The sequence below is a fragment of the Numenius arquata genome, chromosome 8, assembly GCF_964106895.1.
Source record: "Numenius arquata chromosome 8, bNumArq3.hap1.1, whole genome shotgun sequence".
Classification (NCBI taxonomy): domain Eukaryota; kingdom Metazoa; phylum Chordata; class Aves; order Charadriiformes; family Scolopacidae; genus Numenius; species Numenius arquata.
In genome coordinates this window covers 38,337,539-38,364,307 of record NC_133583.1, presented here as the reverse complement: position 1 = coordinate 38,364,307, position 26,769 = coordinate 38,337,539, and the positions used below count along the sequence as shown (strand labels likewise).

Below are 26,769 nucleotides of genomic sequence, written 5' to 3'. Positions count from 1 at the left end.
TGGGGAGCGGAAGGGAGTGGTGGGGAGGTGGTGCTGGCGAGCAAGATGGCGCCGGCCGTGAGGGGGCTGAAGAGTCTGGTGTGGCAGAGTGAGTGCGGGGTTTCATTCCGCGCCCCTTTCCCGCCGCCCCTGGGGCTGGGAAACGGCCTGGGGCCGCTCGGGCGGGAGCGTTCACCGCTGCTCCCCCGTAGCCCGGCGTGCTGAGATCGGGGCTCCCTGGTAGGGCCGGGGCTCCTCCTGGCGCGGTAGGGAGCCGCGCTGCGTGTCGGGGCTGAGGCGGGCGGGCGGGAGAGCCGGGCTGGGCCCGGGCGGCTCTGTGAGGAGCCCGGTGTGCGGCACAAGCTGGAGGTGGTTGCTCTTCGCCAGCTCTCTTGGCTCGTCGGGTGGCGGGAGGCGACCACCCCGGCTTGCGGCAGTACCACGGGTGCCGGCAGTAGCAGCACCTGGATGGAAACGCTTTTGCCTTTTTCCGAGGTAAGGGTGAGCTTTACAGGATGTGGCCTGCCGTGCCAGCTCTTGAAGAGATTAAACTGAAGTCAGCTCTTCAAGGACTTCCCTGTGGTTTCCGAAATGGCAGTTCTGGAGGGTGCTCCCGGCCTCGGAAGAGGCTCTCTGGTTGTCTGTCACGAAGTGGCACTGCCGGATTTGCGTTGGGCTTCAGGGTTTTCAGAAGGAAAAAGCTGAAGGTGTCTCCAGGTACTTTCATAAATGAACTGCAGGTTTTTATGGCCATGTTCAGGAACAGGTTCTGCCAGTGTTTGGTACAGAAAATGAAGTTGTAACCACACCATGTCTTAGTGGAGTAGAAGGGCGGAGAGTATTTTAAGTACCGTGAGACCTTTGGGGAAAGCCATTAATAGCCACCTCACGCCAGATTTAATTGTACTGGAGCTGTGATTCCATGAGCAGCTCAGCCAGCCCAGTGACTGTCTGTCACTGAAATGGGAAGGTCCTGCTGTCTTCTTGTCTGTGTTTTCCTCCTCTGCTCCCACCTGCAAGCTCCAGTCTGCTTGCTTGTGTTGCTGGAAAAGAAAATAGGAAAAAGGGGAGAAAGAGGAAAGCAGACTGTTCCTGTGCTGTTCAGTCCTTGATTGCTGGTATCCGTACCCTGCTCACATGAGTTAGATACCTTTGTTTATAACTTGACCTTTAGAAATCACTACTTTTGTTATTTTTCTTGTCCTGTCTTGCTCTGTTAAGTCATTTGTGCCGTTGACAGTGAAGTGATTAATTTATCCTGAAGTGTTTTGTAGAAGACTTGGGCCTTACAGAATGACAGAATGGTAGGGGTTGGAAGGAAACCCTGGAGGTCACCTAGTCCAGCCCTCCTGCCAAAGCAGGTTCATCTAGAGCAAGTTGCACTGTGTCCAGGTGGGTTTTGAATATCTCCAGAGAAGGAGACTCCACAGTCTCTCTGGGCAGCCTGTTCCAGTGCTCTGTCACCCAAAAAGTAAAGAAGTTTTTCTGCGTGTTCAGACAGAACTTCCTGTGTTCCGGCTTGTGTTTGTTGCCCCTTGTCCTGTTGCTGGACATCACTGAAAAGAGTCTGGCCCCATCCTCTTGACACCCATCCTTTAGATATTTATAAGCATTGATGAGGTCCCCTCGCAGTCTTTTCTTCTCCAGGCTAAACAGACCTGAGCTTCTCAGCCTTTCCTCCTAAGAGAGTTGCTCCAGTCCCTTGATCATCTTTGTAGTCCTCCGTTGGGCTCTCTCCAGTAGTTTCTTGTCTTTCTTGAATGGGGGAGCCCAGAACTGGACACAGTACTACAGATGGGGCCTCACCAGGGCAGAGTAGAGGGGGAGGATAACCCCCCTTGACCATACTGTTTTTGATGGACCCTGGGAGACCATTGGCCTTCTTGGCCACAAGGGCACATTGCTGGCTCACGGTCAACTTATTGTTGTCCACCAAGGGCTCCCAGGTCCCTCTCTGCAGAGCAGCTCTCCAGCAGGTCAACCTCTAACCTGTACCAGTACACGAGGTTATTTCTCCCCAGGTGCGGGACCCTACACTTGCTGTTGTTGAACTTCATTAGGTTATTCTCTGCCCAGCTCTCTGGCTTGTCCAGGCCTCACTGAATGGCAGCACAGCCTTCTGGTATGTCAGCCGTGCATCCCAGTTTTGTGTCATCAGCAAACTTGCTGAGGGTACACTCTGTCGTCTCATCCAGGTTGTTGATGAGTATGTTGAACAAGACTGGACCCTGTACTGACCCCTGGGGAACACTGCTAGTTACAGGCCTCCAACTGGACTCTGTGCCGCTGATCACAACCCTCTGAGCTCTGCCATTCAGCCAGTTCTCAGTCCAGCTCACTGTCTGCTCATCCATACTTCCTAAGCTTACCTGTGAGGACGTTATGGGAGACAGCATCAAAAGCCTTGCTGAAGTCGAGGTAGACAACATCCACTGCTCTCCCCTCATCCACCCAGCCAGTCTTGCCATCATGGAAGGCTGTCAGATTGGTCAAGCGTGATAGCCTTAAAAGGAGGCAACCTGATCAAAGTGCTAGTGTGCCACCAGAGTGTATAAGGACTTTTGAAAACAGCGTTGGCAGTGTGAACAAAATCATGAGGAAGAAAGATTAGAGTGATGGTGAAGCAGTGTGAATAACAAAATGTTTCTATTGCAAACTGTAAAAAAGGAAGCTGCTTCTGAAAAGAATGCTTTGTTAGATAACTAGTTACTCTTATCTTTCCAAAACTACAACAACAATGGAAATTGATGAAGTTTTAGACATTGTCTGGCACTTTGTTTATGGATAATTCAAGGCCATGAGCTACTGCCTTCTAATGTTTCAGCAAACATGGGGTTTTTAAGGCTGGTTTGTCTGAGAAAAACGTATCAGTGATGCCTATGCTTCATGTAGCAGCTTGTTGCCAGTGTGTATCTTATTTCTGTCTGCAAACAGGCAAAGAAGTTGCCTGTGTTGTGTGTACAGAGTGTTTTACCGGTGCTCTGGTGTGGTGCTGTTAAAAACCCTTCTTTCCGTTGTGATAGCCCTTGCTGTAAGGTGCAATTTTAGGCTGAACCGATGTAGAAGTGTGTGAAAAGGTTATTTCACCAAAGTTTGTTGTCAGTTAAGTTCACAGTTTTTGGGGATGGGGGAAGCTACCTGTACTTAAGAGGCAGTAGTTCCTGGGGATAAAATTATAAAATTAACTATATACTGCATCTGTGTGTGTATCTGTAAATAAGGTTATTTCCACAAGGAATTCTGTCTTCAATTTTTTTGCAACTTTAAAATGTATTCTAGACTTGTGTAATAAGATTCTAGCCTAGCCATAGGTATCTATGTTAATTTTTAAAAATGATTCAACAATTCTGAAACTTTATTTTCCAGAACACTTTCTTACAGTGAAAGCTGTTCTAGTCCTTTCTTCAGGAAGCGTGTTATAAATGTGTCATTAACTATGTCAAGGTGTGGTTTGCTTTTTCTTGTTTGTTTTTTTTTCACACAGGGGTTTAGCAGTCTGCTGTTCTGTCAGGGTTGTGTACAGTTCTTATCTGGATCAGGAAGTAAAAGTACCTTAAGTGCCTTAAACTAATTGAATGTAGTCAGAGAAGACAAAATTAGATAAAGTAGTTAGGATGCATGACCAGTATGAAATTTCCGAGAAGGAAATGAAAGCTTAGAGAAAATGGAGCACTTCTGTTCATACCTGGGTTTATGATTGTTTTTGGTGCATTCGAAATGCTTACTGGAGACAAATGAGATGATTTCAAGAGCCGGTAAACCAGTGTAGGCCAGTTATTTGGGTAAAGCAGCTGCAGGTTGAGGACAAAACAAATAGCAGTTGGAGTGTTGCAGGGGCAAGTACATGTATCTGGTACACTGATAGCTTGGAATAAAATACCTTTTTGTGATGGGAAAAAGCTGACTTCTGTTTTTAATTACAGAAATTAAGTTCAAGACACAACTGGGTTATGCATTTGTATGTTGTGGCTTATTTTATAGGCAGGTAAGTTAAGGCATTGTAGAAAAAATATATTTGAGATTTTGGACAAGGCTCTCAGGCGCTCAGTTTATGAAAAAGAACTGTGTATAATGGGAGGGACTAATTCCTTGCGAAGAGTGTTCTCTGAAAATGTGAAGGCTCATTAAATTTTCACGAAGCTAAAGATTTCTTCTTACAACTTGTATGTAGACCTAGAAAAACGTATGTAACAAATACACAGTATAAAAGTGACAGGAAAAGATGTGCCTGTATTATGTCCTGGATTCGGGTATTACCAACAAATACATCTTGGTAGCAGCTATGGAGTGATGAGCATTCTGAAATCTTATATAGAGTATATCCAAAGAAGTCACAGGAGTCTCTACACCAGGCAAAGCAGACCCAGAACTTGTTGAAAACTGTGGATTGTGTATGACAGGAAGGATGTTGAATAGCAAGCAAACTGGAGGGCAAGCTTGAGCAGTGATAATGGATTTCAGGAGTTGTATAAGGAGAAAAGGATTTGGGAGAAGTGAGCTTGAGTTCTGTTGTTTAGCAGCTTGAACAAAATACACCAATTGCATCCCTCTTGAAACGTGCTTTTTACTTAAATAACTTTTAGACCAGTGTGTTTGTCAGTTTATTAGATGGAGTGTAAGGTTTTTAGGTTGCTATGAAGAATGTCAGTGCTGCAAAAAGTAACTTGAGCATATTGGGAATCTAAAGCATAAAGTACTAATCTTTCAAAATAAACTTGTGTTAGTGTGAAAGAGTTTGTGTAGGACATCTTTGTAAAATGTAACTATTGAGAAGCATGAAGTGTGACAACTTGAGAGCGTTGCGTGCTATGCAGCATTAAAGCTGTGAGGCTGAAATGAAATGAAGGCTGGGTGAGCAGGTGGGCTGCTCCGCTGAAGTAACTGCTGAATTTTGAGGCACTGGAAGTTGGAGGTAGAGATGGAGTACCTGGCAACAGGATCATGCCAAAGGGGCTTGCACATAAGTGAAAATCGATAAATGTTGAAGAAATAGGTGTACTTTTTGTTGTATGTGCACCTACTATTCTGAAACGTCTTACAGTTCTTTCTCTTGGCAGTCATCACAAAACATGTGCTGAATTTGCTAATTTGTATTTGAGACTTCTGTTTCTATTACTATCACTTTTTCTTTTGGAGAAAAAGGTCCAGCAGTTTTAGTAGAAGTAGTCATCAGCTTAATCAGTAATTCTGTTCTCTGGGAAAAAGGAACAGAATAATCAGACCTCTTTGTTCCTATGTTTGTAAATACCAGGTTTAAAACAGTTCCCGAAATCTTCTGGCTTTTAATTAATACATACCACTGCTGTGAGATTGATCTGCATTAGTCAGATGACACCACTCCTGAAAGTTGCAACTCATAGTTCTGGTGATCTTTAAAGCCTGTGGGTCGTAACTAGATGTTGACTCTTATTGCTGAATCCTGTACAAGCTTTTTAATTAACATTTTTCCTAAGGTTGTCATAGTAGGAAAAGATAAGGAATAGCTTATTTAAGATAACTTTAAATTCCTGGAAGAACTGGTATTTTCTTAGGCTTATTCTGGAATTCTAGAGAATGAACAAGGACATCTGAAATTAGCATATATTTTAAAATAGGTCTGTTTGTGAATGTGTTGGTCCAGCTGTCGTATCTTAAAGAGTAGCTTAAATTTCTTGCATGTGCACAATCCATTTAATGGAAGAGGTCACTAAAAAAATAGAAGCAAAGTGAAATATTTACAGGCCTATGATAGTTCAGACTGGTTTTTATGGAGCTGTTTAATATCGGCAAAAATGAAAAATTTAGCTACGTCTTTCTGAAACAGGCAGGGACAGTTTGTAGCCAATAATTCTGTAGAGGTATTTATCAGTGGGTAGGGTTTTTTTGTTCCTCCATTTTAGGTCTCCAAACATATGAGTCTAAACGGGTTAATTATTTTTTCAGTAACAATTTGATTCCTCTAACTGATAAACTGTCTATCTCTGCTTCTTGTTACAGAGCTAAAATCATCAGTATTTGATGACTGCAGGAAAGAGGAAGAATGGAAGGTATAGTTTTCTTATAATTTTTGCAAGAATGTTACGGATTGCTTGTTCAAGTGATTCTTTCACTGAGTACGCAAAAATAAGTATCATTTAATGGCTGTCACTTTCACTTAAAATTGTTTTCTATCCAAGTAATGGATTTTAGTTCTGTTAACTCAGATCTCTGTATAATACATAATGAAAAATACTAAGAACAAATGGTTAGTTGTCTCAATTCTTTCTCAAGCTTTGAAAAAAAAATTAGAAACTGTTTCTGTTTATCTTCAGTTTTCTTTTGAAAGACTTGTACTTCGTTGATTTCAAAAATTATACTGCTGTGTGATACATGTGCAGCGGGATTCAGCAGTAGGATACCTGCTAGAGCTGCTTAAGCTGTAAAACAGTTTTAGAATAAGTACAGTTATATTTAAGCAGGCCATGGGATAAATTAGACAGGAATTCAAAAGACCTGTGTCAAAGTGAAAGTTCTTGAATACTTTCTAGTAGGAGTAGTGGGGACAAGCTACTTACTTAAGATGGAGCCTGTTTTTTGAAATTCTGTATGTAGGGAGCTGCCTTCCGATGCTATTTGAGATTAATTTCCCACTGCGAAGTTGCTATATGCAGGTGATGAAAAGATACAGAGTAATAAAATAGATTACAGCTTCAAATTTCAGTGGCAAGTTGTTAAGGAAATAACCTGAGGTTACTATAGCTGATTAGTTTATCTAAATACCTATTTGTTGGTGTTTTTTTTTTTAATATATATAGATAATTCTTTTAGATGATTACACTACTAAATTACTGTCGATGTGCTGCAAAATGACCGATCTACTGGCAGAGGGTATCACAGGTAAGCATAATTCTTTATATGGCAATGTCCTGATAAGAAAAAGGGGAAGAATAAAATTGATGGTACCCTTGCAAGAAGTTGTCTTAATTTGTTTGATAAAGACAAGTAGCTATGGGATATTAGACTAGCAGACTTTCTGGCATGTACAGTAATTACCCAATCATGATTTTTATTTTTTTTAATGAAAAATGAAATGTTTCTCTGTCTAGAAGCTAAAACTCTTCTTATTTTAATTTTTTTTTGCTAAAGATTGCTGTTAAGTCTTTTTGGTGGCGGTGTTTTTTTTTGCTTGTTTTTTTTTTTAAATAGTTTTTGTTGGGGGTTTTTTGTTTATTTTGGGGGGTGGGTGTTTGTGTGCTAGTGTCCACGATGGGGTAAATGAGAAAGTTATCTGTCACTGAGTGATTTTAAGGATATTATCTGTCAGTTGAAGTTAAGGGAAAACAAGCTCAGTAAAGAATTAACTGAATGTTAGTAAGACACACACGAGTAGGAAAATTGCTCTCTGCATTTTTTCCTAATGTGTTCTGTAAATTGGTATTATCTACTGTTTTGAATTAATTTATGCTCTTGAACGGTAGTGTTAGGATACAATGGCAGAGAAACTTAAGTACTAAGGACAAAATTAGAACAGGAGACAATAACAGACAAACTGATGAGAGGTGTTTGTAAGCAAGTGGATGTGGTAGAGGCAAGTATTTAAATTTCAGTTCTATTTTGTTCAGATATATTTGAGCCTCTTCTCAAACCAAGAGAGCTTTCTGTAATTTAAAAAAAAAAAAGGGGGAAAAAAACCACCCAAACAATAAAAACCTGAAACTAAATTATATCAATTACTACTTTAACGAGAATAAACCCATAAGCAATATTAATAGTAATTAGATTGTCACTTTTCCAAACAATTTGGGGGTAGTTTCGAGTTGAGTGGAATTTCTCGTCTGCTGCAATGTCTCTACTGTTCCTTGATGTTGGCCACTGTCAAAAGTGAATAATGGATGGGTTGTGGTAGATCTCAGTTACGCAGTATGCCTGTTTAGGTAAGACTTTGGGTTTTTATGTTTATTTTTCAAAAGTATTTTCTCTCTAGTAAATCTTATGAGCTTTTCTTGTCTACAACTTAAGAAAAGGATATTTTTCCTATCATAAAGCACTTGTTAAAGTTGCTTTTTGTGTTTACAGAAAGGTCAATGTTTATTAGTGTGTCATCCTGCCTGTTTTTGGAATTGAAATGAATATATGAGATGTAAATGATCTAGTCCTTTATTAGCTTTAGGTTTAGATTTGTAGAAATATTTTTTTAAGAGAGCAGTATTTAAATTTAGTTATTTTTTGCCAAGTAGCAAGACTTTTCTTATTCCGACTATTGAGTATAACACGATTCTTCTGGAATTATAATAACAAAGCTGTATATATTTAACTTTTGGAGTGTATTTTTAATTATAATAAGTACTACTTATCCTTTGTGAGAAGCTTTCAGTGAGCATGTATCCTGTTCATCAGTAAGAAACCTTTTATTTTTAGTGAATACATTACTGAAAAGAACCTGTCTTTCTACATCCAAATGTCTAACATTACTTTTCTTTTTTCCTCCCCCTTAAAATTACTGAGCAACATGAATCTCCGCATTCTCAGGCTGCTGTACTGCAACACTATATGGTTATGACTTTGTTAATCAGAGAAAACCAAGAGTTGAATGAAGCTAATTTGCTGAAAATGTCTAACTGGTGCCTGCAATTATATTGAAACAGAATAAGTGCACAGGAAATAGGCAAACAGAGGACAGAAGAGGCTATAGTCCAAAATTATGCCCTGCATAGTTTCATTCTCCTTCTCCTTCAATATGCTGGAAAAAGAACAATCATGCTGAGGCAGTTCTCTTGCAGGATGTTTCATACTGGCCCCCATAGTTGGAGCATGTTTGTATTGCCATATCTTTCTGTGTGAGGGAAAAACTCTGCTTGTGTAGAATGCCTAGGAAAAAAACATTTAGTCCTACAAATTTAATTGACACTAGACTGAGGGTTGAAGAAGACATGTGGTAACTTGCTGTATTTAAAATCATAAATAAATAAAAAATCAAGGCGCTCTTGGCAGAAGATAGGCTCTTGCCACTAAATTTGCGGACAACTTGATTGATGTTATTTTATTTTTATCACCTATGCTGAAATTTGTATGGTGCTTTTCTTAAAGATGCATAAAGCTTTTAATTATAAAAATGTAATATTTCTTACTTTATAGTGGTGGAGAACGTATATAAAAACCGTGAACCTGTCCCACACATGAAAGCAATATATTTCATAACTCCCACCAAAAAGGTTAGTATTTTAAAGAAAGCGTAGCAAGTTCTTTCAGGCTGAAAAAACAATCTTATTTTAAAATATTTATTTACTGTGTACAAATACTGCAGTACTTTTTGCATTTTGTGTGATGCTTCATTTTCCATAATGAAAAGGCAATGCAGTGTCACCATGTTGCAAATGTGTACCTTTTGATCAATGGAGGCACTGTTTCATTGCTTAGCTATTACTAACCTCACTGAAAGAGATGTTGTATGAAATAATGATGCAATACATTGAACAATAGAATTCAGAGTAATGGCTCTAATAAGAGGTTACTGTTACTGCCTAAAAATTCTTGAGAGAATAAATCTCAGCACTGCTAGAGGTGGAAAATGATGCAAATATCCTGCTTTGTTTGCTTCTGAAAATGATCTTGGTGCATGACTGACCTTCTGTAATTGTTTATATTATTCTTGGTCTGGAATAAAAAATCTTCTACTTCAGTGTTTTCTTATATGTCGATTTGCAGTATTCCTGAGTGGGACTGGCTAGTTAACAGGGCAGGAGGAGAGGAGGGAGAAGCTTTCTGGTATGTGAAGAAAGGCAAAAACACTAATGACTTTTTTTCCTTATTTTCCCTATCCCCATAAGTCTGTAGATGGACTTATTGATGACTTCATCACTAAATCATCCAGCAGATACAAAGCAGCATATGTGTATTTCACTGACTGTAAGTAAGCTTTTGTGTTGTAGTTTGGATAACTTGATATATGTAAATAAGCTTCTCAACTTCCCTTCCTGTAGTTTAGTACATGTAAATTTTGGGTCCTGTTTCTTGAGGGAAGATTTGAAACTCAAGTAATTACATATATTTGGCTTGCCAGAATGTAATCACTGTGCCGTGTGGCAATAGTCATTTATTTCACCATTGCCAAACAATGTTGATCCTTCCCCACCTCAGCTTTTAATTTAGGTAATTTAGTTTTATTTTTAAAGTATTCCAGTCTTCTCTTATGTTGGAGAGCGTAGAGGAAGATAATTCAAGTAAAGCTATGTGTCTCATGTAAACAGAATTGTACTAAAAAATATAAATGCATGAGAATTTGCTGCAAGAACAATGTTTTGTAATTGGTCATTTTAGGTAGTTTCTTCAGACTTGTGAGTTAGCTTTTTTTTTCCATCACCTGAAAGTAGATGCCTACTTAGCCCTTGCATGCACAATATAAGTTGCAGAGACAATTATTGCAAATGGGGTTAATATGACTGCATGTTGCTCTGCAGTCAGTCAGCATGACTAAAAAAAACATGTAAATAAGGGAAAACAAGAAACCCAAACATGCTGCTGAAGGCAGAGACTGAGTTGTGGCTGTCTCTGTGGATGTCCGTGCATGGTGCATATCTGCTACCGTATGTTCTCAAAGCAGTTCTCAAATTACTATTAAAAACTGTTGGTTTCTTGTTTCATTTTGTGCTGATGCAGCAATTCTTGTTCTGGAAAAATACTGTTATCTTGCTCTACGTTCCTTTGTTGCAAGTGTGTGAGCTTTCAGTTTGAACACGTGCCGAAACTTTTAATGTTGAGAGGAGTTAGAGAAATACATCTGTTACTTCCAAGTCTGTGTAGGATTCGTGTCATCCAAATATTCCTTAAATTCAGTTTATGGACTGGGATCTGGTGTAGCCTGTAAGTGTAGTGGAACGCATTTGAGATCTATAGTTAAATTCCATATTTCTCTGTTTTTCTGTTTGATATGTACAAATTTATCTCTCCCTTTAACCTTTTTTGTAGCTTGGGAAATGTTTTCTCTCTCCTATAGGAGTAGAAATAGCAGAAACTTTTGCTTTGATAAAATCAACATCCTTCACTGCTGCAGACTGCTAATGAGCTTGGCTTGCCAAAAGCTAGTAAAAAATTACCAGTGATGCTTCTTGAAAAAGATTTCAAACACAAAATATTGATTGTACATTCTCTTCCACTTTAGGATTTGACAACTTTTTTTTATGTTACTGTTAATTGGTTCTTAATTTAGACTTGTCTGTCCTGAATACAGTAAGCTTATAAGTGAGTTAACAGCTGGAATATGCACAAATGATTTATACTTAGAATCTTTTTTTTTTTTCTTCCTAGTTTGTCCTGACAACCTCTTCAATAAAATTAAGTCTTCCTGTGCAAAATCAATAAGAAGATTGAAGGAGATCAACATTTCCTTTTTCCCATATGAGTCTCAGGTTAGTTTCATTCTTTATCTCAACAGCAGAAAATAGTCTGGAGGGCTATTTCTAAGTGTTGTTGACCTGATCGAAAACAACTAAATAGCATGTAGCTTTTTTTTTTCTTTTTTATTGACAAACTGTTTGTGAGATCTGTTGCTTTTTTGGCATATTTCTAGTGCTTGCCCGTATTTTTTCAGAGGAAAACAAATGCTCTTGTACTCAAAGGTCTATTGTTTACGCTTGACCTCTTTGCAAGACTTGGAGTAAGAGAGGTTAGAGAACGAATCTATTCCTTAAAAGAAGGAAAGTGTTCTGGTTTGTCTTTTAAGTAGTAAAGTTTGTTACTGCTTGCACTGAGGTCTTATTTTGATGGACTAGATAGGTTGGTGTGTAGGAATAGGAATAAGTAGAACTAGCTACTTGGTGAATGTCATAAAAGGGGAGCAAATGGATGAGGAGAATAAAACAAAAGCCTCACAAAAAAGAGAAACAAACCCTGTAATAACTTAGGAAACCTAATATTGAGAGGAAAACATGGAAATACATGGTTTCCCAGTTAAACATTTGGAACCACCAGTGGAACCAATGAGTGGTTTCCCTGTGAAACCACACAGTGGGTATGGTGTTGAGAAATAATTTGTTGCTCATGTACTTCATGAGATAAAGGAGGCTAAAATGCGCTCTGATACTCACCAATACAGTTGAAGCCCACAGACCCTGCCCACTACTGGGAGTTGTAGAACTAACCATGAATGTTTCCCATGTCTTTCCTGTATTCTTCAAACCTTAGGAACGTACGAAGAGTTAGAACTCTTATGTGTGTCAGGTGAATATAGGAGAGGTTGCTGCTATCCATGTCTTATTGTGATGCAGTTTTCTTGTGTGAAGATGCACTCCTTATAATAAAGGGGTTTTTATTATTTAAATTGAGAAGCCATCAGAGTATAATTATTGTGGTGGTTTGTTTGTTTTCCAGTGGTGGTGATATTCTCAGGCTTTGTTTCAGACTGGTTTTGGGAGTTCTGCTAAAGGTGCTCTTAAGAAAATGGTTTTTAGCTTCCTCTACCAAATAAGGCATACAAAAATTTTGTTGTCTTGATTCTCTGGAGGACTTGCAATGAAAGCAGGAATTGGAGCTACTTTTCTGAAGTTGCAAATAAGCAGCACTTCGTCTCTTCTTGATTTTTAGTTTAGTTTTGTGTTCTTGATATTTTGGGTTGTGAGAACATTTTGAATCCTTAGCAAAGTTAAGTGATTTCCCTGATTTCAAATGCCTGGGCCTGCTTTCTGTGGTGATAAGAGTAAATAATCAAACTGAGCTGTGGGCAAAGTTCAAGTGATTATCTACTCAAATGAAACAAATATCTTTATCCGGATGGACCTTCTTCTTTGGTTCTGTAGTTACATAGTCCATCTGAAGCTGCAGAAATTCTTTTATTGAATGGGATTGTTTCCATGTTTGCATTCCATTTATTAAACTGTTGAAAAAGCTTTTCTTCTGTGTAGTATTCAACATCTTTTATCAAGGTTTAATGCATTTAAAGAATTTCAGCTCTTGGAGGTAAAGTCTTTATATAATAAACAGATACTATATGTAAAATTCTATTTTAAACAAGTTTAACTTGATACCTTTTATGATGGTTCTGGTATTGCAATGCATGGCTCTATATGAGACACTGGATGGTAGTTAGTTCTGCCTGTCTCAGGTCCCTCCATCTGTATAGACAGTAAGCAATTTGAAAAATACAGTAATTTATATATAGCAGGGGAGACTAATAGAGGAAAAGACTGTGAAAATAAGAGACATGAGAAAGATGAGAAAGACTGTGAAAATAAGAGACAGATAAGAAAGAGACTGACGTGTGGATTGGTTGGGTTTTTTAGAAGTATATAATGTATGACTATTATAGCATGTAGTTTTAAAGCATTAGCAATTCTTTTATCAGGTATTTTAGAAATATACGATTTAAGCCACTTTTTTCTTGGTTGTGCTTTACATAGGTATTTACTCTCAATGTCCCAGATGCATTCTACCGCTGCTATAGTCCAACTCTGGAAAAGACAAAAGATAAAGATGCTGTAATGCAAGTAATGGCTGAACAAATTGTTACCTTATGTGCCACGCTAGATGAAAATCCAGGAGTACGATATAAAAGGTGGGGCAAAAATAGTGTTTCATAGTGCAGTTGCTTTCACTTCTAGGACTTCCCACATTGTTTGGTAATAGCTTGAAGCTGCAGCAGTTTCTTTTGAATATGAAATCTGAATATGAATTTTTGAATATGAAAATCTGAAATATGGAATGATATGAATTTGTGAAGTGTAGGCAGAGCAGGGAATTATATCTCTGTGTATTCATATAACAGTACTTAGTATATCCTGTTTTTTTTATGAACTGCTTGTCATCCTACTGACCAAACATGAAACACTAATATGCTGCATTCTAATATACCGCATGCATAATCCTGTAAATGCTGCTGTTGGTAGTTTTGCAGCTCCGCTTGGCATCAAGGAATTCATAAATTGCTGAGGCTGATATCAGGATCTCTTTGTAGTAGAGCTATTGAGGAGGGTATCTCTTGAGCTCTCATAGAAGGTACTGAGTAATATTTTTGAAGTCAAAGTGGGCATCTGAAATTGTGCTCAAGAATTGCATTCTCTGGTGTAACGTGAAGTGGTGCCTTATTCTATGCAAAGGTAACAAAGAAATAATTGCTTGACTGTTTTTTCTCTTTCTTTTTTCTTTTTTCTTTTTTCTTTCTTGCTCCCCACCTCTGAGTGAGAAATTTAGGTGCTGGGCCATATGCCAGCTAATGTCAGTCTTTTTGTTGAAGCTGTCTCTACTGTGTGAAATACCTGAATCATTCAAAGAGTGGAATCGTAATGTAAGAGTGAAAATATATTGGAACTACTTAGAATGGAATTCAGAAACTGCTCGTGAAACCAGAGGATCGATCTAGGGAGTTCTTTCTGTTTTAAAGGTAGCATTTTAGTGTTTTGATGAAGAAATTTAAGTTATTTTTGCATGTTTCCTTTTTTCCCAGTGGACCATCTGATAAAGCCAGCAAACTTGCACAGCTTGTTGAAAAAAATCTTGAAAACTACTACAAAACTGATGAGAAAAGCCAAATAAAGGTAGAAAGTGAACTAAAACGTTTGCTTCTTTTTTTGTAAGTCTGGGGAAAAAGTAATCTTTCACATAAATAGTGGTTTTGATCTGTCACTGCAGGTCAGGGCAGCTGCCCAAATACAGAATTATGGGGTAAACCGTTCTGACTTGGTGACATTCCTTTTTTCTACAGAAATAAATGTACCTGATGCTGCTGCCTCTCTGCTAAACTCCGAAATGAAATTTGTAGTTAAATGGTTGGAGATGATTTTTTTTTCTGTATTAAAGCACAGCATAGATAATCTATTCTGAAATACAAACAATACGCTTATTTGTAAAAAGTCAGTGGGAGGCCTTTTTTTGTGTGGTGCTATTTTTTTTTTTTTACACTTTTTGTTTAAGTGAGATTACTGAATGCATTGCCATAAAATTATTATTTAAAACCACTGTGCTGTGGTTGTAATTTAAACATCTGTTTCCATTTATGTTGATAAACACTTGGACTGTACCTTTTAGTTTTTTCAGTTATTTTCCCAACAATGTCTGCAGTGCTGTAACTTAATCTAAATAGATTCAACATACATTAACTTTGTACTGCATGTCTTGACTTTATGTGTACTTGATGGCTTTCTAGGCTAAAACCCACTCCCAGCTAATAATAATTGATCGTGGCTTTGACCCAGTATCAACTGTACTTCATGAGCTCACCTTCCAGGCGATGGCGTATGATCTGCTGCCAATTGAAAATGATACTTACAAGCAAGTACTTCTTAAAAAAATCTAAACGCTTTATTCTTGATTATAAAATCAATGGAATTGTCTAGCTGAATTGCACCGTAGCAATAGCTAACATTACTTATATTGCATAAGGATTGTGTCGCTTATTATTAGTCTTTCCTCTTGGATTTGTAACTTCCTCTTTTTAACCTCATTTAGTTGAGATTAGGTAGGATTTAATTAGCATTTTTGCTAAGTTTTGAGTCTAACATTGCATTTTTATAAAAATTATTTATTGTTTAGTTAAGCAAACAGGAATACGTATCTCCTCTGCCAGAAACACTGAGTGAATGTTTCCGTAAAAAGTGTAGAATTCTATGAATCTGAAATTTGCCAGGTATGAAAATGTAGCAGAGTGTGTTTTCTAGGTAGTCATGATCTGACTTTCACAATTAACCTTGTAATTTTTTTAAATTTATTTTTCTGCTTTCTGGCCATCACTGTGTAAGTTCTTGTAAATGTAAGAATGTTATGTACTATGATTGTTATCTTGCTTTATAGGTTTCTTTCTGTCTTTGTAGAAAAATAATAGCTGGTCTGTAATGTTGTGAAGCATGTTTCTTGTATATGTGAAGTAATTTGTCCTACTTAATCTGTTTTGTGGGTGAATGGAACTTTGTTTTCCTTCAAAGTTACAAAAATGTCTTATAGTAGATACAGAAATCTGCACTTTGCAATCTCAATGTGTATTGCTTTGCACACTATTTGCATCTGAAGGCAAAGGGAAGTTGAAGGGAAATTGAGGTGCATGTGAATGTATGATTGAAGCTCTCTTTACTGTTGGTTTAAAAGAGTGTCCAGAAGCTATTGCCACAAAGAATCATTCTAAAAATCATCTGCTGTTTCTATGTTCAAAGATGTAATCTGTAGAATCCTTATGTAAATTCTATTTTATAGGGCAATAGTTTGGCTTATAAGTTAAAACCTGTGTATGTTGATTAAACTAAAACAATTAATATTCTAACCAGTTATGAGAATGAGCTGGGGCGGAAACAAACCACAAACCAAAGAACTGTCTGAATTTTCTCTTGGAAGATACAAAACAGAAGGATCTGCCGGGAAGGAACGTGAGGCAATTCTGGAGGAAGATGATGAGCTCTGGGTGAAGATTCGGCACAAGCATATTGCAGATGTGATAGAGTATGTGAATAAGTAACAAACTAGTTAAGAAGACCAGTTTTAAAAGTTTCTTTGAGGGGGGAGTGTGTTTGAGCTGCTAAGAAAATTGAAATACAGGCAGTAGTGAAGGTGGCTTGCAATATAGACGGCATCCTATTAAATAATTGATGCCACGAAGAAAACATACTTTCAAAAATACAGTATGTATAGAGGTATGCAATCTAACTAATATTAATTACAGTACTTGAGGACAGTGGAAATAAAATTATTTCCTGGGATGTATCTTCAAATCTTTTACATCTGAAGGGATTACTTTGCATAAAGTACTAGCACATTATCGCATCAAATGACATTATGCAAGTACTACAAACAGCATGTTTAACTTCAGTTACCTTTGTCAAAAAAAGTCTCTTCTCTGAAGGAGACCTGTATTTGAAGCTTTTACTTTCATTCAGAAGTTCCTGTTGCACAGTTCTTTTAAGATTTTAAGTGAAGATCTTAAAAAATGTGAGAACTGTGGTGGTGTTGCATTTGATGACTTTCCTTGTGTTTTTTTTTTTTTTTTTCAGGGAAATACCAAAACTTTTGAAAGAAATTTCGTCAAAAAGAAAAGCAACAGAAGGAAAAGTAAGTGGTTTAACGTGTTGTTTTCCCTAGTAATGTAATTATTTTTGGCTGACCAGATCTATGTAATTCATGGACCTATTACAGAATTTGAGGCTTATCTCAATGGCAGTTTCTTGTCGGGGGGAGCAAGGCTGCAACAGGAAGGGAAATAGGGATGTCAAATATTGGGGGGGAAATTTTCAACTTGTATTATTTCTTCACAGTTATCGATATCTGCCTTGTCCCAGTTAATGAAAAAGATGCCACACTATCGTAAAGAGATTAGCAGGGTAAGGAGTCTTCTGTAACTAGCAACTTCACAATAAATCGTTTTGTACCCTATAACTTTCTGTGTTCTGAAGTCTAGTTTTATTCTGTCATTTCCTGTTAAGTATGCTATATTACTTTTCTCCAAATTAGTATGTTCACCTACTGTATAACTTTCAGAAGAAAACTTGTTTCCAGGTGTTTCATCTTGGTATGGAAAAAACCCCACCAAAACTGAAACCCAAAATTCTTACATGATTTGTGTGCTTTGCAGATTGAAGATAACGGTAAAAATAATTGCTTGATGTGTGTGGTTTTGTGGTGTGTGTTTTGTTTTTTTTTTTTTTTGAAAAAGGCAAGTTATGGCAGCTTGTGATTTTTATCTTTTCTGTTCTAGCAAGTTGTCCATCTTAACATAGCAGAAGATTGCATGAACAAGTTCAAATCTAACATAGAAAGGCTCTGTAAAACTGAACAGGTATGTTTAAAAAAATCCACAAACTAAACAACTTACTGCAAATGTGACTTTTGTTTGCAGGAATGGATGCCTGTTTTTAACTGACAAAAGTAGTGTGTTTCTTGACTCTTTTGTTGTGATTGCTTTTTTGAGGTAGTAGTGTTAGAGCTAAGTGGGAGCTACGAGGCTCTTACTCAGCCAATAAAGGAGGTGCTTTTAGAGCTTTAATTTTTTTCCCTTTGAATGTGGCTGATTTGTATAAGGAATATATTTGTATCTCCTGTGAAGTTGCCTTACTATGTTCTGCAGAAGGAAGCTCTTTTAAAATGTCTGGGAAAAGCACCTGTTAGGGTGAGGCATTACAATGTTCTACCAATCTCAAGTTAAAAACTATAATTTATATTTATATAAATTCTAGGTATCAAACAGTTTTAAACGTTTGAGTGTCATGTAGTGTTATTTAATGCTATAACTACTGAAATAATTATGTCAAAGACTTTTCATGCTGAGTTTAAATTGATGCAGCTTGTTTGTTTCCTGAAACCTATGGTTTCATAAGAATGAATTTCAGACCACACAAAACGATGTGTTTTTTTTAATGACTACTCACTAAAATAACTCTTTTTTTAAATTTAGGACTTGGCTCTTGGAACTGATGCAGAAGGTCAAAAAGTGAAAGACTCTATGAGGGTCCTCCTTCCAGTTCTGCTCAACAAAAGTCATGAGAGCTATGACAAAATTAGAGCTATTCTCCTGTATATCTTTAGCACAAATGGTATGATAAGCTACCATTTTTTTTTTTCTCAGTACTATGAAATTGAACTCAAATTTTGGGATAATCCAGTTTTTTCAGTTAACTTAAGCATCTGTACTGGAGTTGATGGCCAAGTTTGAAAGAAATACTGTCCATCCTCTGTAGCTTTTCTTCTCCCAAATTAGTAGCAAAGATACTGTTGGTAAGAAGCTACGGTGTGCAGTACAAGTGCAGATCTGTACAGTGTTTTAGGATCATTCCTGTGCTTGGATGTGTGCAGCAGTTAAAATTTTCTCCTTTTCATATAGTATTGAAGGTGTTCAAGGAGGAGTTCCATGTCCATTGCTTCCTGAAAATGAAGTCAATGAGGAAGAATTTGTAGTAGAGGAAAAGGAAATTGGCAGAATGTGGGTCTGAGGAATCTGCAACAGCATTAAGTTTTGGTCTCAAAAATGGACCATTAAACAAAAATTTATGTAGAATGTGGTATTATGTTAAACTTAGAGTCAACTGGCCAAACAAACAAAAATAATCCTGGACTAAATAACAGCCCAGAATGTGTGAGACAAAATTGGTCTTACAGTCACATGGTAATTAAGTTGTGTGTTTTCCTTATATCAAAGGAACTACCCAGGAGAACTTGGACAAGCTGATCCAGAATGTACAAATAGAAAGTGATAGTGATATGATAAGAAATTGGAAATACCTTGATGTTCCTGTTATCTCTTCAGTAAGAAGTATTTATTTATTTTGTAATTTCCTACCACCCAAGCACTTGCCTACAGCTCTTTCAGCAACTCTTAGCAGTATTATCCAGGTCTTTTTTTTTCTGGGGGGAAGTGTGCAATTACTTGTAATTCTTGTTTTTATGATGTGCGTAAGTGGTAAATACTTTAAACGATTAACATGAATAATTCTCGAGTAAGATACCTATAATATTCCCTCAAATCATCAGATAGTCACTTAAGCTGGTTGGTTTTGGAAAGTGCCAACTACTCAACTCCTTGTCTCTGAAATGAGTATTTCTAGTGTGTGCTGAATTCTACAGGTATTAATTGTTGTTCTTTGGTGGTGTTGTTATTTCTTTAAATTTTCCTACTGATTTCCTCCTCCTCCCCCACCTGCTGTTAACTGGTAATAAGTTTCAAAAATCCAAATACACTGTATAATACAACCATGTTTTGAAATTCTTTTCAGTCTGCTGCTCAGCAGCATAAACACCCAAGAAGGGACCGTTCTTCAGAAGAAACTTTTCAACTTTCTCGGTGGACGCCTGTTATCAAAGATGTTATGGAGGTAAATTTGACCAACCAGTTAATTCATAGGTGCAGTGCAGAAATTTACTCGAGCAAGCAGTCATAGCCAATCTTTTGAAATTCCATAGTATCTTGAGTTACTTAAGTTAAATAGATCACTTCTAGTCTGTTTGTAGTATAGAATACTAGATTTCTGTGTGTTAGCAACGCTCCTTACTGGAGGTCATTTTAAAGGTGAAGCAAATGAAAGTGAAAGCAAAAAGTCTTTTTGAACAGCTTGTCCTGTGATTGGCGGTGTTTAGTGTAGTTTAAAGATCTGGATTTTTTTTCTCCAGTGGGTCTTTAAACTGCAATTCAGATGTAAACTGTAGATTGGTGGAGGCTGGAAAATGTTACTTGTCAGAAGTGTCCTTGCTGTGTTCTTAAACCTCTTCCTAAGCATCAGTTAGTGACTGATGTCAGACAGAACAGTGAGTTCACTGCACCTTTAGTCTGACCCAGTGCTGTCATTCATAGATTCTTGGTGACTTTCATACGTTCATTTGTGTCTTCAGGGGACCCTAACTTCTCTTGTACGTTGCTATAGAGAAATGAAATGTTAGGGTAGCTACCGATAAAAAGCTGCTAGTGGAATCTGAACAGTCAAATCAATACTCTGTTTATAAAGAAAGCTCATGTAATGCCAATTCCTTGTGATATACAAAAGCCTTATCATAACTTTTAGCGTTATGTGGTCTAGCCTTTTGTTACACATGCGTATTGTTCATGAGATACTACTTGTGATGGGTTATTCTAAGAAATTGCATGTGCTGGCACTAAATTCCAGTTAGACATCCTTACTGGAAGTTGAAACTTGATGGGTTTTAGGCCCACGCGGCTGTTTAAAGTGGATCTTTGTTTTGCCCTTCAGGATGCTATAGAAAACAAACTAGATTCAAAAGAGTGGCCTTATTGTTCCCCGTGTCCTCCTACCTGGAATGGATCAGGAGCAGTAAGGTAAATGGTTTAATTTCTTGAAACATAGTTTACCCATTTGTCAGTGTGCTTGTCGTGTACGTTCTAAAGCATTACAAAAGTGCGCTTCCTAAGCAGTGATATAACTTATATAAGGTAATATTAATGTGTAAAACTTGGTTTTTTATTTCCTCTAGAACGTGCTTAGCTTGTTGTTAGTTTAATAACTTTTCTATAGCTTTTTATTTGGAGTATCTTCCTCTTGCTTCAAAATTAGAATTAACATTTCCATATTCCCAGATAGAAGTTTAAACCATTGATCTTTTTAGTGTGAAGTAGTTTCAGGGATGGATTAGCAGCATACTGTGACTTGGGCAGAAAGAATGTTTTCATTTCTTCTGAAAGTTGTTTCTGCTGTGGTAGTGGTGGGGTCATTCTTGAAGTTAATGACTTCAATAAGTTAAATTAAACTTGTGTAGGCTCTCTCGTTAGGGAATACGGGCCTGTTAGATATTTGGTGCCTGTTGTCAGGGGATGGTTTGGAGAAGTCCAGAAAAGTTGGAGGTTGTGAAATGAATTCTCTGCTAATGAATGTGAAATGGTGTGTTCCATGTACTTGCATGTTTACTCAGTAGCACTGAGAGGTATTTTTTAGCTCATTAACTTATACTGTCCTTTCTTTCCCCCTTTTTAATACCACTAGCTCTTGAACCTCATGACCAATAGCTGCCTATTTGTCAGCTTTATCACTTTTGGTAGTGTTATTTAAGTGGTGAGGCAGCTGAATAGGAATAAGAGTGTTCCTATTGCAGGAATGCTCACTGTGTTAATCAGATGCTGGAATTTACAGAGAGGGGAAACGTTACACATATCCTAAATGTGGAGGGGACACTTGAATTGGAATTTATATCTTACTAAATAAAAGACAGACAGTACAGATAGACAGCGTTAGGAAAACAGTTCTGTTAATTCCACTGCTAGTCAAACTGTTGGTGTGTCCCTACATTCTTGGATATGCACTATGATGACCAGTGGAAAGGAAGGAAACACTGGGGCAAGTCCCTGTATGTTGTAACTGGGTCTCTGTCTTATAGGCTGGTGAAATTTGGGAATCTTTTAGGCACCCTGGCGAAGAGAGATTGGGACTTCAGATGATTTAATCTGAATCTGTAATTACTATATGTGTATTAGAAAGTATATTTTAAGACCTTTATTTTTTTGTTCAGATCTTATTTGAGATCTGCCAAATATTTTTTTTTTCTTGAGAGATTCTGTTGATGTTTGGAGGCTGAAAAAAACCCCTAAGACTCTAGCTTTTTCAAATGAAAAATGCCACTGGAATTGCTTGCATGCAGAGCTAAACTGCTTGCTAGAAGTCTTTTGTGTGTGAAACAGTTTTTTACTTTGTATTTATTTTCCCCCTTGTGCTAACTGAATAGTTTCTGAGTAATATGTGTTCTTGTTTTCATTTGAAATTATTCTGATTATCAATTTGTCTAAATTCTTCTGCTGAAATTGTAATCAAACTGTGAACTGCGTGACAGCAATTGTTACTGCTTAAGTGTGTAATTTTTACCAAAATTAATCAGTAAAGCTATCTAAATATCATCCTCTAAAATTTCTCACAGTGCGCGCCATAAACCCAGAGCTAGTTATAGAGAGGAGCGGAAGAGCAGTGCAAGACTGATTATATTTGTGATTGGAGGAATTACGTATTCTGAGATGCGCAGTGCTTATGAAGTTTCTCAAGCCTACAAGTCCTGTGAAGTTATTATTGGTGAGTTTGTTTTGGGAAAAGGGTGGTGTGTAGGGGTTTACTACACGTGTTTCTGGAAAAATGTAAGGATCTTTTTTCTTACATGCCCTAACTTGGTTGAGTAAATTAATACTATAGCCAATGTATTTTTTTAAAACTATGCATTTAGAAGTTATCTTTTCAGTTTATCTAGATTGTAGTCTACCTAGACTTAAAATACTAAGGACAGTAAATACAGAAGAATCATCAGGAATTATGTTGGAGAAATAAATCACTAAACTAGCCTGATGTATAGCAAAAAGGATGTAAGCAGTTGTATATTTCTTTGCATTACAGTTTCCTCTCAAACTTTTGCATCTGCCTGTGCTTTACCTGCAGCTGCACGTAATGCTCTCATTGCTTTTGAAAGTAGTAGGAGAGCTGGAAGACCAGTGTAAAATTAATCACTTTGGGAGGAAGGGAAGATAACTATTTTTTTTTCTTAAAAACAAACGCAGAAGACCACCAACAAAACAAACCCAAAAGAACTTTTTCAGTGTAGCTCAGCTGACTTTGGAACAACTTCTAGTTCTTCTTATAGTTTCTTCAGAGACTTTACAGAAACCACACCATGATTTATAGCTTTTCCCCTGAAAACTGGAGTAATCTCCCTAATCTTCTTAAGATTCAGCAGTAAATGCATGAATTACTAGCTGGGGTAGTAATCTCTCAGTTAATACTTCAGAGGCAGCAAATGCTTGTTCCATCAGCTGCTGTGCATCAAATAATCATTTCCTGCAATGCTGTTTAAATTTATATTCTAAAATATTTGCATTTACAATACATCAAAACAGAGCTCCTACATATAGAACCTTACCCAGAGACCTGTATCCATCTGCAGTAGCAGCTGGGCTGGTGTCTGGGTGCAGGGTCATGTAAAGTAAATTGCTTGAGATGCTTATGCCTGGAAATTAAATTTAATCTTGAGTTTTAAAAGGGATTAAATCTATCTACTATAATTTTAGATAAATAAATACTCTTCCCTAAAGCATTGACAACCTTGATTCTAAGATTCTAGAGTCTGTTACCTCAAAATAGTGGGGCCTGTTGTAGATGTTTGTGTATGTTGTTGGTTTTATTGGCTTATTTTTTGTTTGCTGGTTTAGTTGGTGGCGGTTGAGGTAGGTTTAATGCTGGTTCTGGTTTTGAGTTACAATGTAAAGACCAGGAAAACAGGAATGTAGTTTAACAAGATTTTTGCTTCATCTGAGACTTGTTTACAAAACCATGTTTAGTGTAGGTCACTCTTTCACTGTAATATATGGCACTAATGTCAACTACCCCTTTCCTTTTGTTTAGAGATGATTCCGGTAGTTTTGTTTGTAATCCTGATTTTTGAGGTGATAACTTCCAATTTTCCATGCTGCTTACTGTGAGATGAAAACCTTTCTGTATTCCTGATCGAGAATTTCAGGAATATTAGCCCATTCAGATTAACACTACTAAAACTCAAGGTTCAAGACAGCCTTAATCTTGAACAGTTAAGAGTTCCCTTCATATCTGTAGGGTGGGCCTTCACGGCAGAAGTTATAATCACTCTCTGTGAGAACAAGAGAGGTAGTTGTGCACTCCCAAAAAATAAGAAGGATTCTCTTTGCTGCTCCAGACTTGGAATTTGTTGCAAATTTTTCAAGGAAATGTTAGTCATTAAAAGCCAATTTTCTGTAACTGATATTTCTGTGGAAAACTACTGTCTATGATAATTATTCCAGGTGGTTTCTTGATTCTAGGATAAAGCTTGTCAATAACTTTAACGGAATGGGCAGATTTCTCGCAGGCTGGGACAGTTGCATCAAGTGCAAGTGGCCCAGTCAAGGCTGTTTCAAACCAGGCAGAGCAGGGCCTTGAAACTTGTATCCAAAGTGAGAGTCCTACTCTGGATGTCTCAGTATGTGGAAGAGGGACACTGCCTACCTAATGGTGACACTTACATGATAACACATGAAAATGCTTTGAACTGTTGTAATTTTCAGTTTTCCAGGTACAGTAAAAAACACTGGCATGTAACTGATTTTTCTTTTTTTTTTTTTAAAGAGAGAATGTCTGAAAGTCAGAATTTCAGATGGATGCAGTTAATACTTATGCTTTTTTGTCAGGTTCTACTCATATTTTGACACCTACAAGACTATTGGATGAAGTGAAGAGCCTTAGTAAACCGAAGGATATGGTCTGCACTAAGGATGAATAGAAATGGTGATGTTTATGGTGCATTAGGAAAAGACAATTAGTATGTACATTTTTAGGGAATTGACTTTTCTAAATAGTGTACCAGGACACTACATGGTTCTGACTACTGGAATGTCACTTTATAATTTAAATTTGCTGCTTTTTTGGGGGAGCAAAAGGCAGAGACGAAAAAATCAACACGTGTGTTTCTTAGGTTATATTTAGTATAGTGTTACACTGTAAGTGCTTTTTCAAAAGGACGTGTTCATTCCTAACAAATTATGCTAAAAGTTATCACAATTATGTATAAACTGGAATTGCTTTTGAGAACTGTGAAACCTTTCTATAATAGAGTTTATTTCTAAAAATGACTGAATTCAAAAAGGCCTAGGTTCTTGGGTAGAGGCTTCAGAAGAATATTTGTAAATATGGGTTTATGGTAAAAATATTTCCCACAAGTGCAATGTCTCAAGCTGTAACATTTTGTGTAAAATAACTCACTGAAAATTCCTTAAATATATGTAATTGTGAAAAATCAAAAGTTTTTTTAGATGGTGGTGGGTGAAGTAGAAAGTTAATCATGGAAGTACTAATTTCAATAAATAGCTGGAGAAATGCTGTCAACTGTGCACTGAAGTACACTTTATATTTAAGTATATACAGGGATTATTACTAAAGCTTTAAAAAAAATTAATTTCTTACAAACTTCCTTATGATTGTGCCTATGTAGTCTGTCTGTTTTATAACATGAATTGTCTGTGATAGAGATGTTACAAAATCTTAAGCATTAATTCTCTTTTTGGGGGAGTGGCGGCAAGGGAAAAGGAGAGGAAAAGAAGGGAAGCAGGTGAATATTTCAAATGGCTTGCTAATTTAAAAAAGAAAAGATAAAACAAACCAAATACCAAAACCTGATACATTCAAGAGAATTTACTGTTTTCTTCTACTTTATTACATACTAAGAAATACAGAAATTTGTGTTGAAGGGGATCAAGTAAATTAGAAATTGTATTAATTCTGTAATACTGGTGATGTTTAGAGTTGTCTTAGAAAATTAAAGTGGTAACTTATTAACCTTTTAAAGGGATGTTGTATTGATGTGCCTTGAAATGTTAGTTTGTTATATGTAGAACCTGAGAGAAATGGCATAATGAAAAACAATAGATTACTCATGGCTTTTTCTTTGCGTATTTCCCAGCTGTGAGGGTATTCATTTTTTGCTTTGCAGAAAGGTGGTTTTATTTCTTTTTCTTTAATTTTGCCCTCAGGTTAACTAGTAGGTTAAGAGAACATCTTTGTTGGGTAAGTTCATTCAAAGTTAATTAGAAGGTGGAAAAAGGTCAAATTCCCCTCCTACATCAGAGAGGAACGAAATGGGAGATGATTATGTAAGAACTCTAAAATGTTGCAGGGCACAGTGAGGGTAAGTGGCTGTAGCTTGCACATGCACCTACTTGAGTTAGGCATCTAACGTACACTGACTTTATTTTCAACAGGAATACAGGAAAAAAACCTTTTTAATTTATCTGGTTCATCAAATGTCACATGCATCAAAAATAAAAAAAAAAACATTTCAGTAGAAATATCTATACCGTTTTTCTGAATTCTAGTTTCTAACTATAAATATCACAGTAAAAATCCAGAATAGAAGTACTTATTCAAGAAATGCATTGTTCAACATTTTCTTAGTAAAGATGTACGCTTTGAAACCAGTATTAAACATGTACGCTTAAATTACATACAGTCCTTACACTTTGGCAAGAAGAACCCAAGATCGGTGTAAAAAGCATATGTAGTTGCAAACTCTTTTCTATTCCCAAAGCTTAAAAGCAATAAATACAGAAAAAAACCTGATATTAAAATATCCTACGTAAGGACTGAAATAATTTATTTCAGTAGTATATAAAATCCACTGCATTGATGTTTGTTTGTTGCATAGAGCTGAAGAAATATCAGCTTGATATGTTGGATTACTTTTGCATGTTCAACAGTCAGACTTTCTCCAAGTGTCTGCTTTAGGCTTAAGTGCCATCACCGGCTCAAAATTTGATAGACTAAGACTTCTGAGTTTTGGAATCCATCACCTGCTTTTTCCAGAAGGCTAAGCCAAACCTTATTGTAAAGGTGGATTAATAGAGATGCTTTAAGATAAACGTGACAGCAATATGTAGCCCAAACCAGC

General features: G+C 37.0%; 1 protein-coding gene across 1 annotated transcript; it reads left to right on the top strand.

Annotated features, from left to right (window-relative positions):
- Positions 1-24: 24 nt before the first annotated feature.
- Positions 25-25,667, top strand: STXBP3 (syntaxin binding protein 3). The gene is made up of 19 exons (XM_074152719.1): positions 25-88; positions 5,956-6,005; positions 6,753-6,834; positions 9,073-9,149; positions 9,765-9,843; positions 11,242-11,342; positions 13,329-13,483; positions 14,372-14,462; positions 15,071-15,195; positions 16,249-16,353; positions 16,902-16,959; positions 17,163-17,228; positions 17,603-17,683; positions 18,299-18,437; positions 19,040-19,146; positions 19,614-19,712; positions 20,583-20,668; positions 22,255-22,403; positions 24,518-25,667. The coding sequence occupies exons 1-19, from the start codon at positions 46-48 to the stop codon at positions 24,607-24,609; spliced, it is 1,785 nt and encodes a 594-aa protein (XP_074008820.1). The 5' UTR covers positions 25-45; the 3' UTR covers positions 24,610-25,667.
- Positions 25,668-26,769: the final 1,102 nt, after the last annotated feature.

What these genes read in the sequence shown, in the direction of transcription:
- STXBP3 (XM_074152719.1), top strand. Translation starts at nt 46, where the DNA reads ATGGCGCCGGCCGTGAGGGGGCTGAAGAGTCTGGTGTGGCAGA. An exon ending in GAAGAGTCTGGTGTGGCAGA is followed by an intron (nt 89 to 5,955) that starts GTGAGTGCGGGG and finishes TTCTTGTTACAG; the next exon opens with AGCTAAAATCATCAGTATTT. An exon ending in GGAAAGAGGAAGAATGGAAG is followed by an intron (nt 6,006 to 6,752) that starts GTATAGTTTTCT and finishes TAATATATATAG; the next exon opens with ATAATTCTTTTAGATGATTA.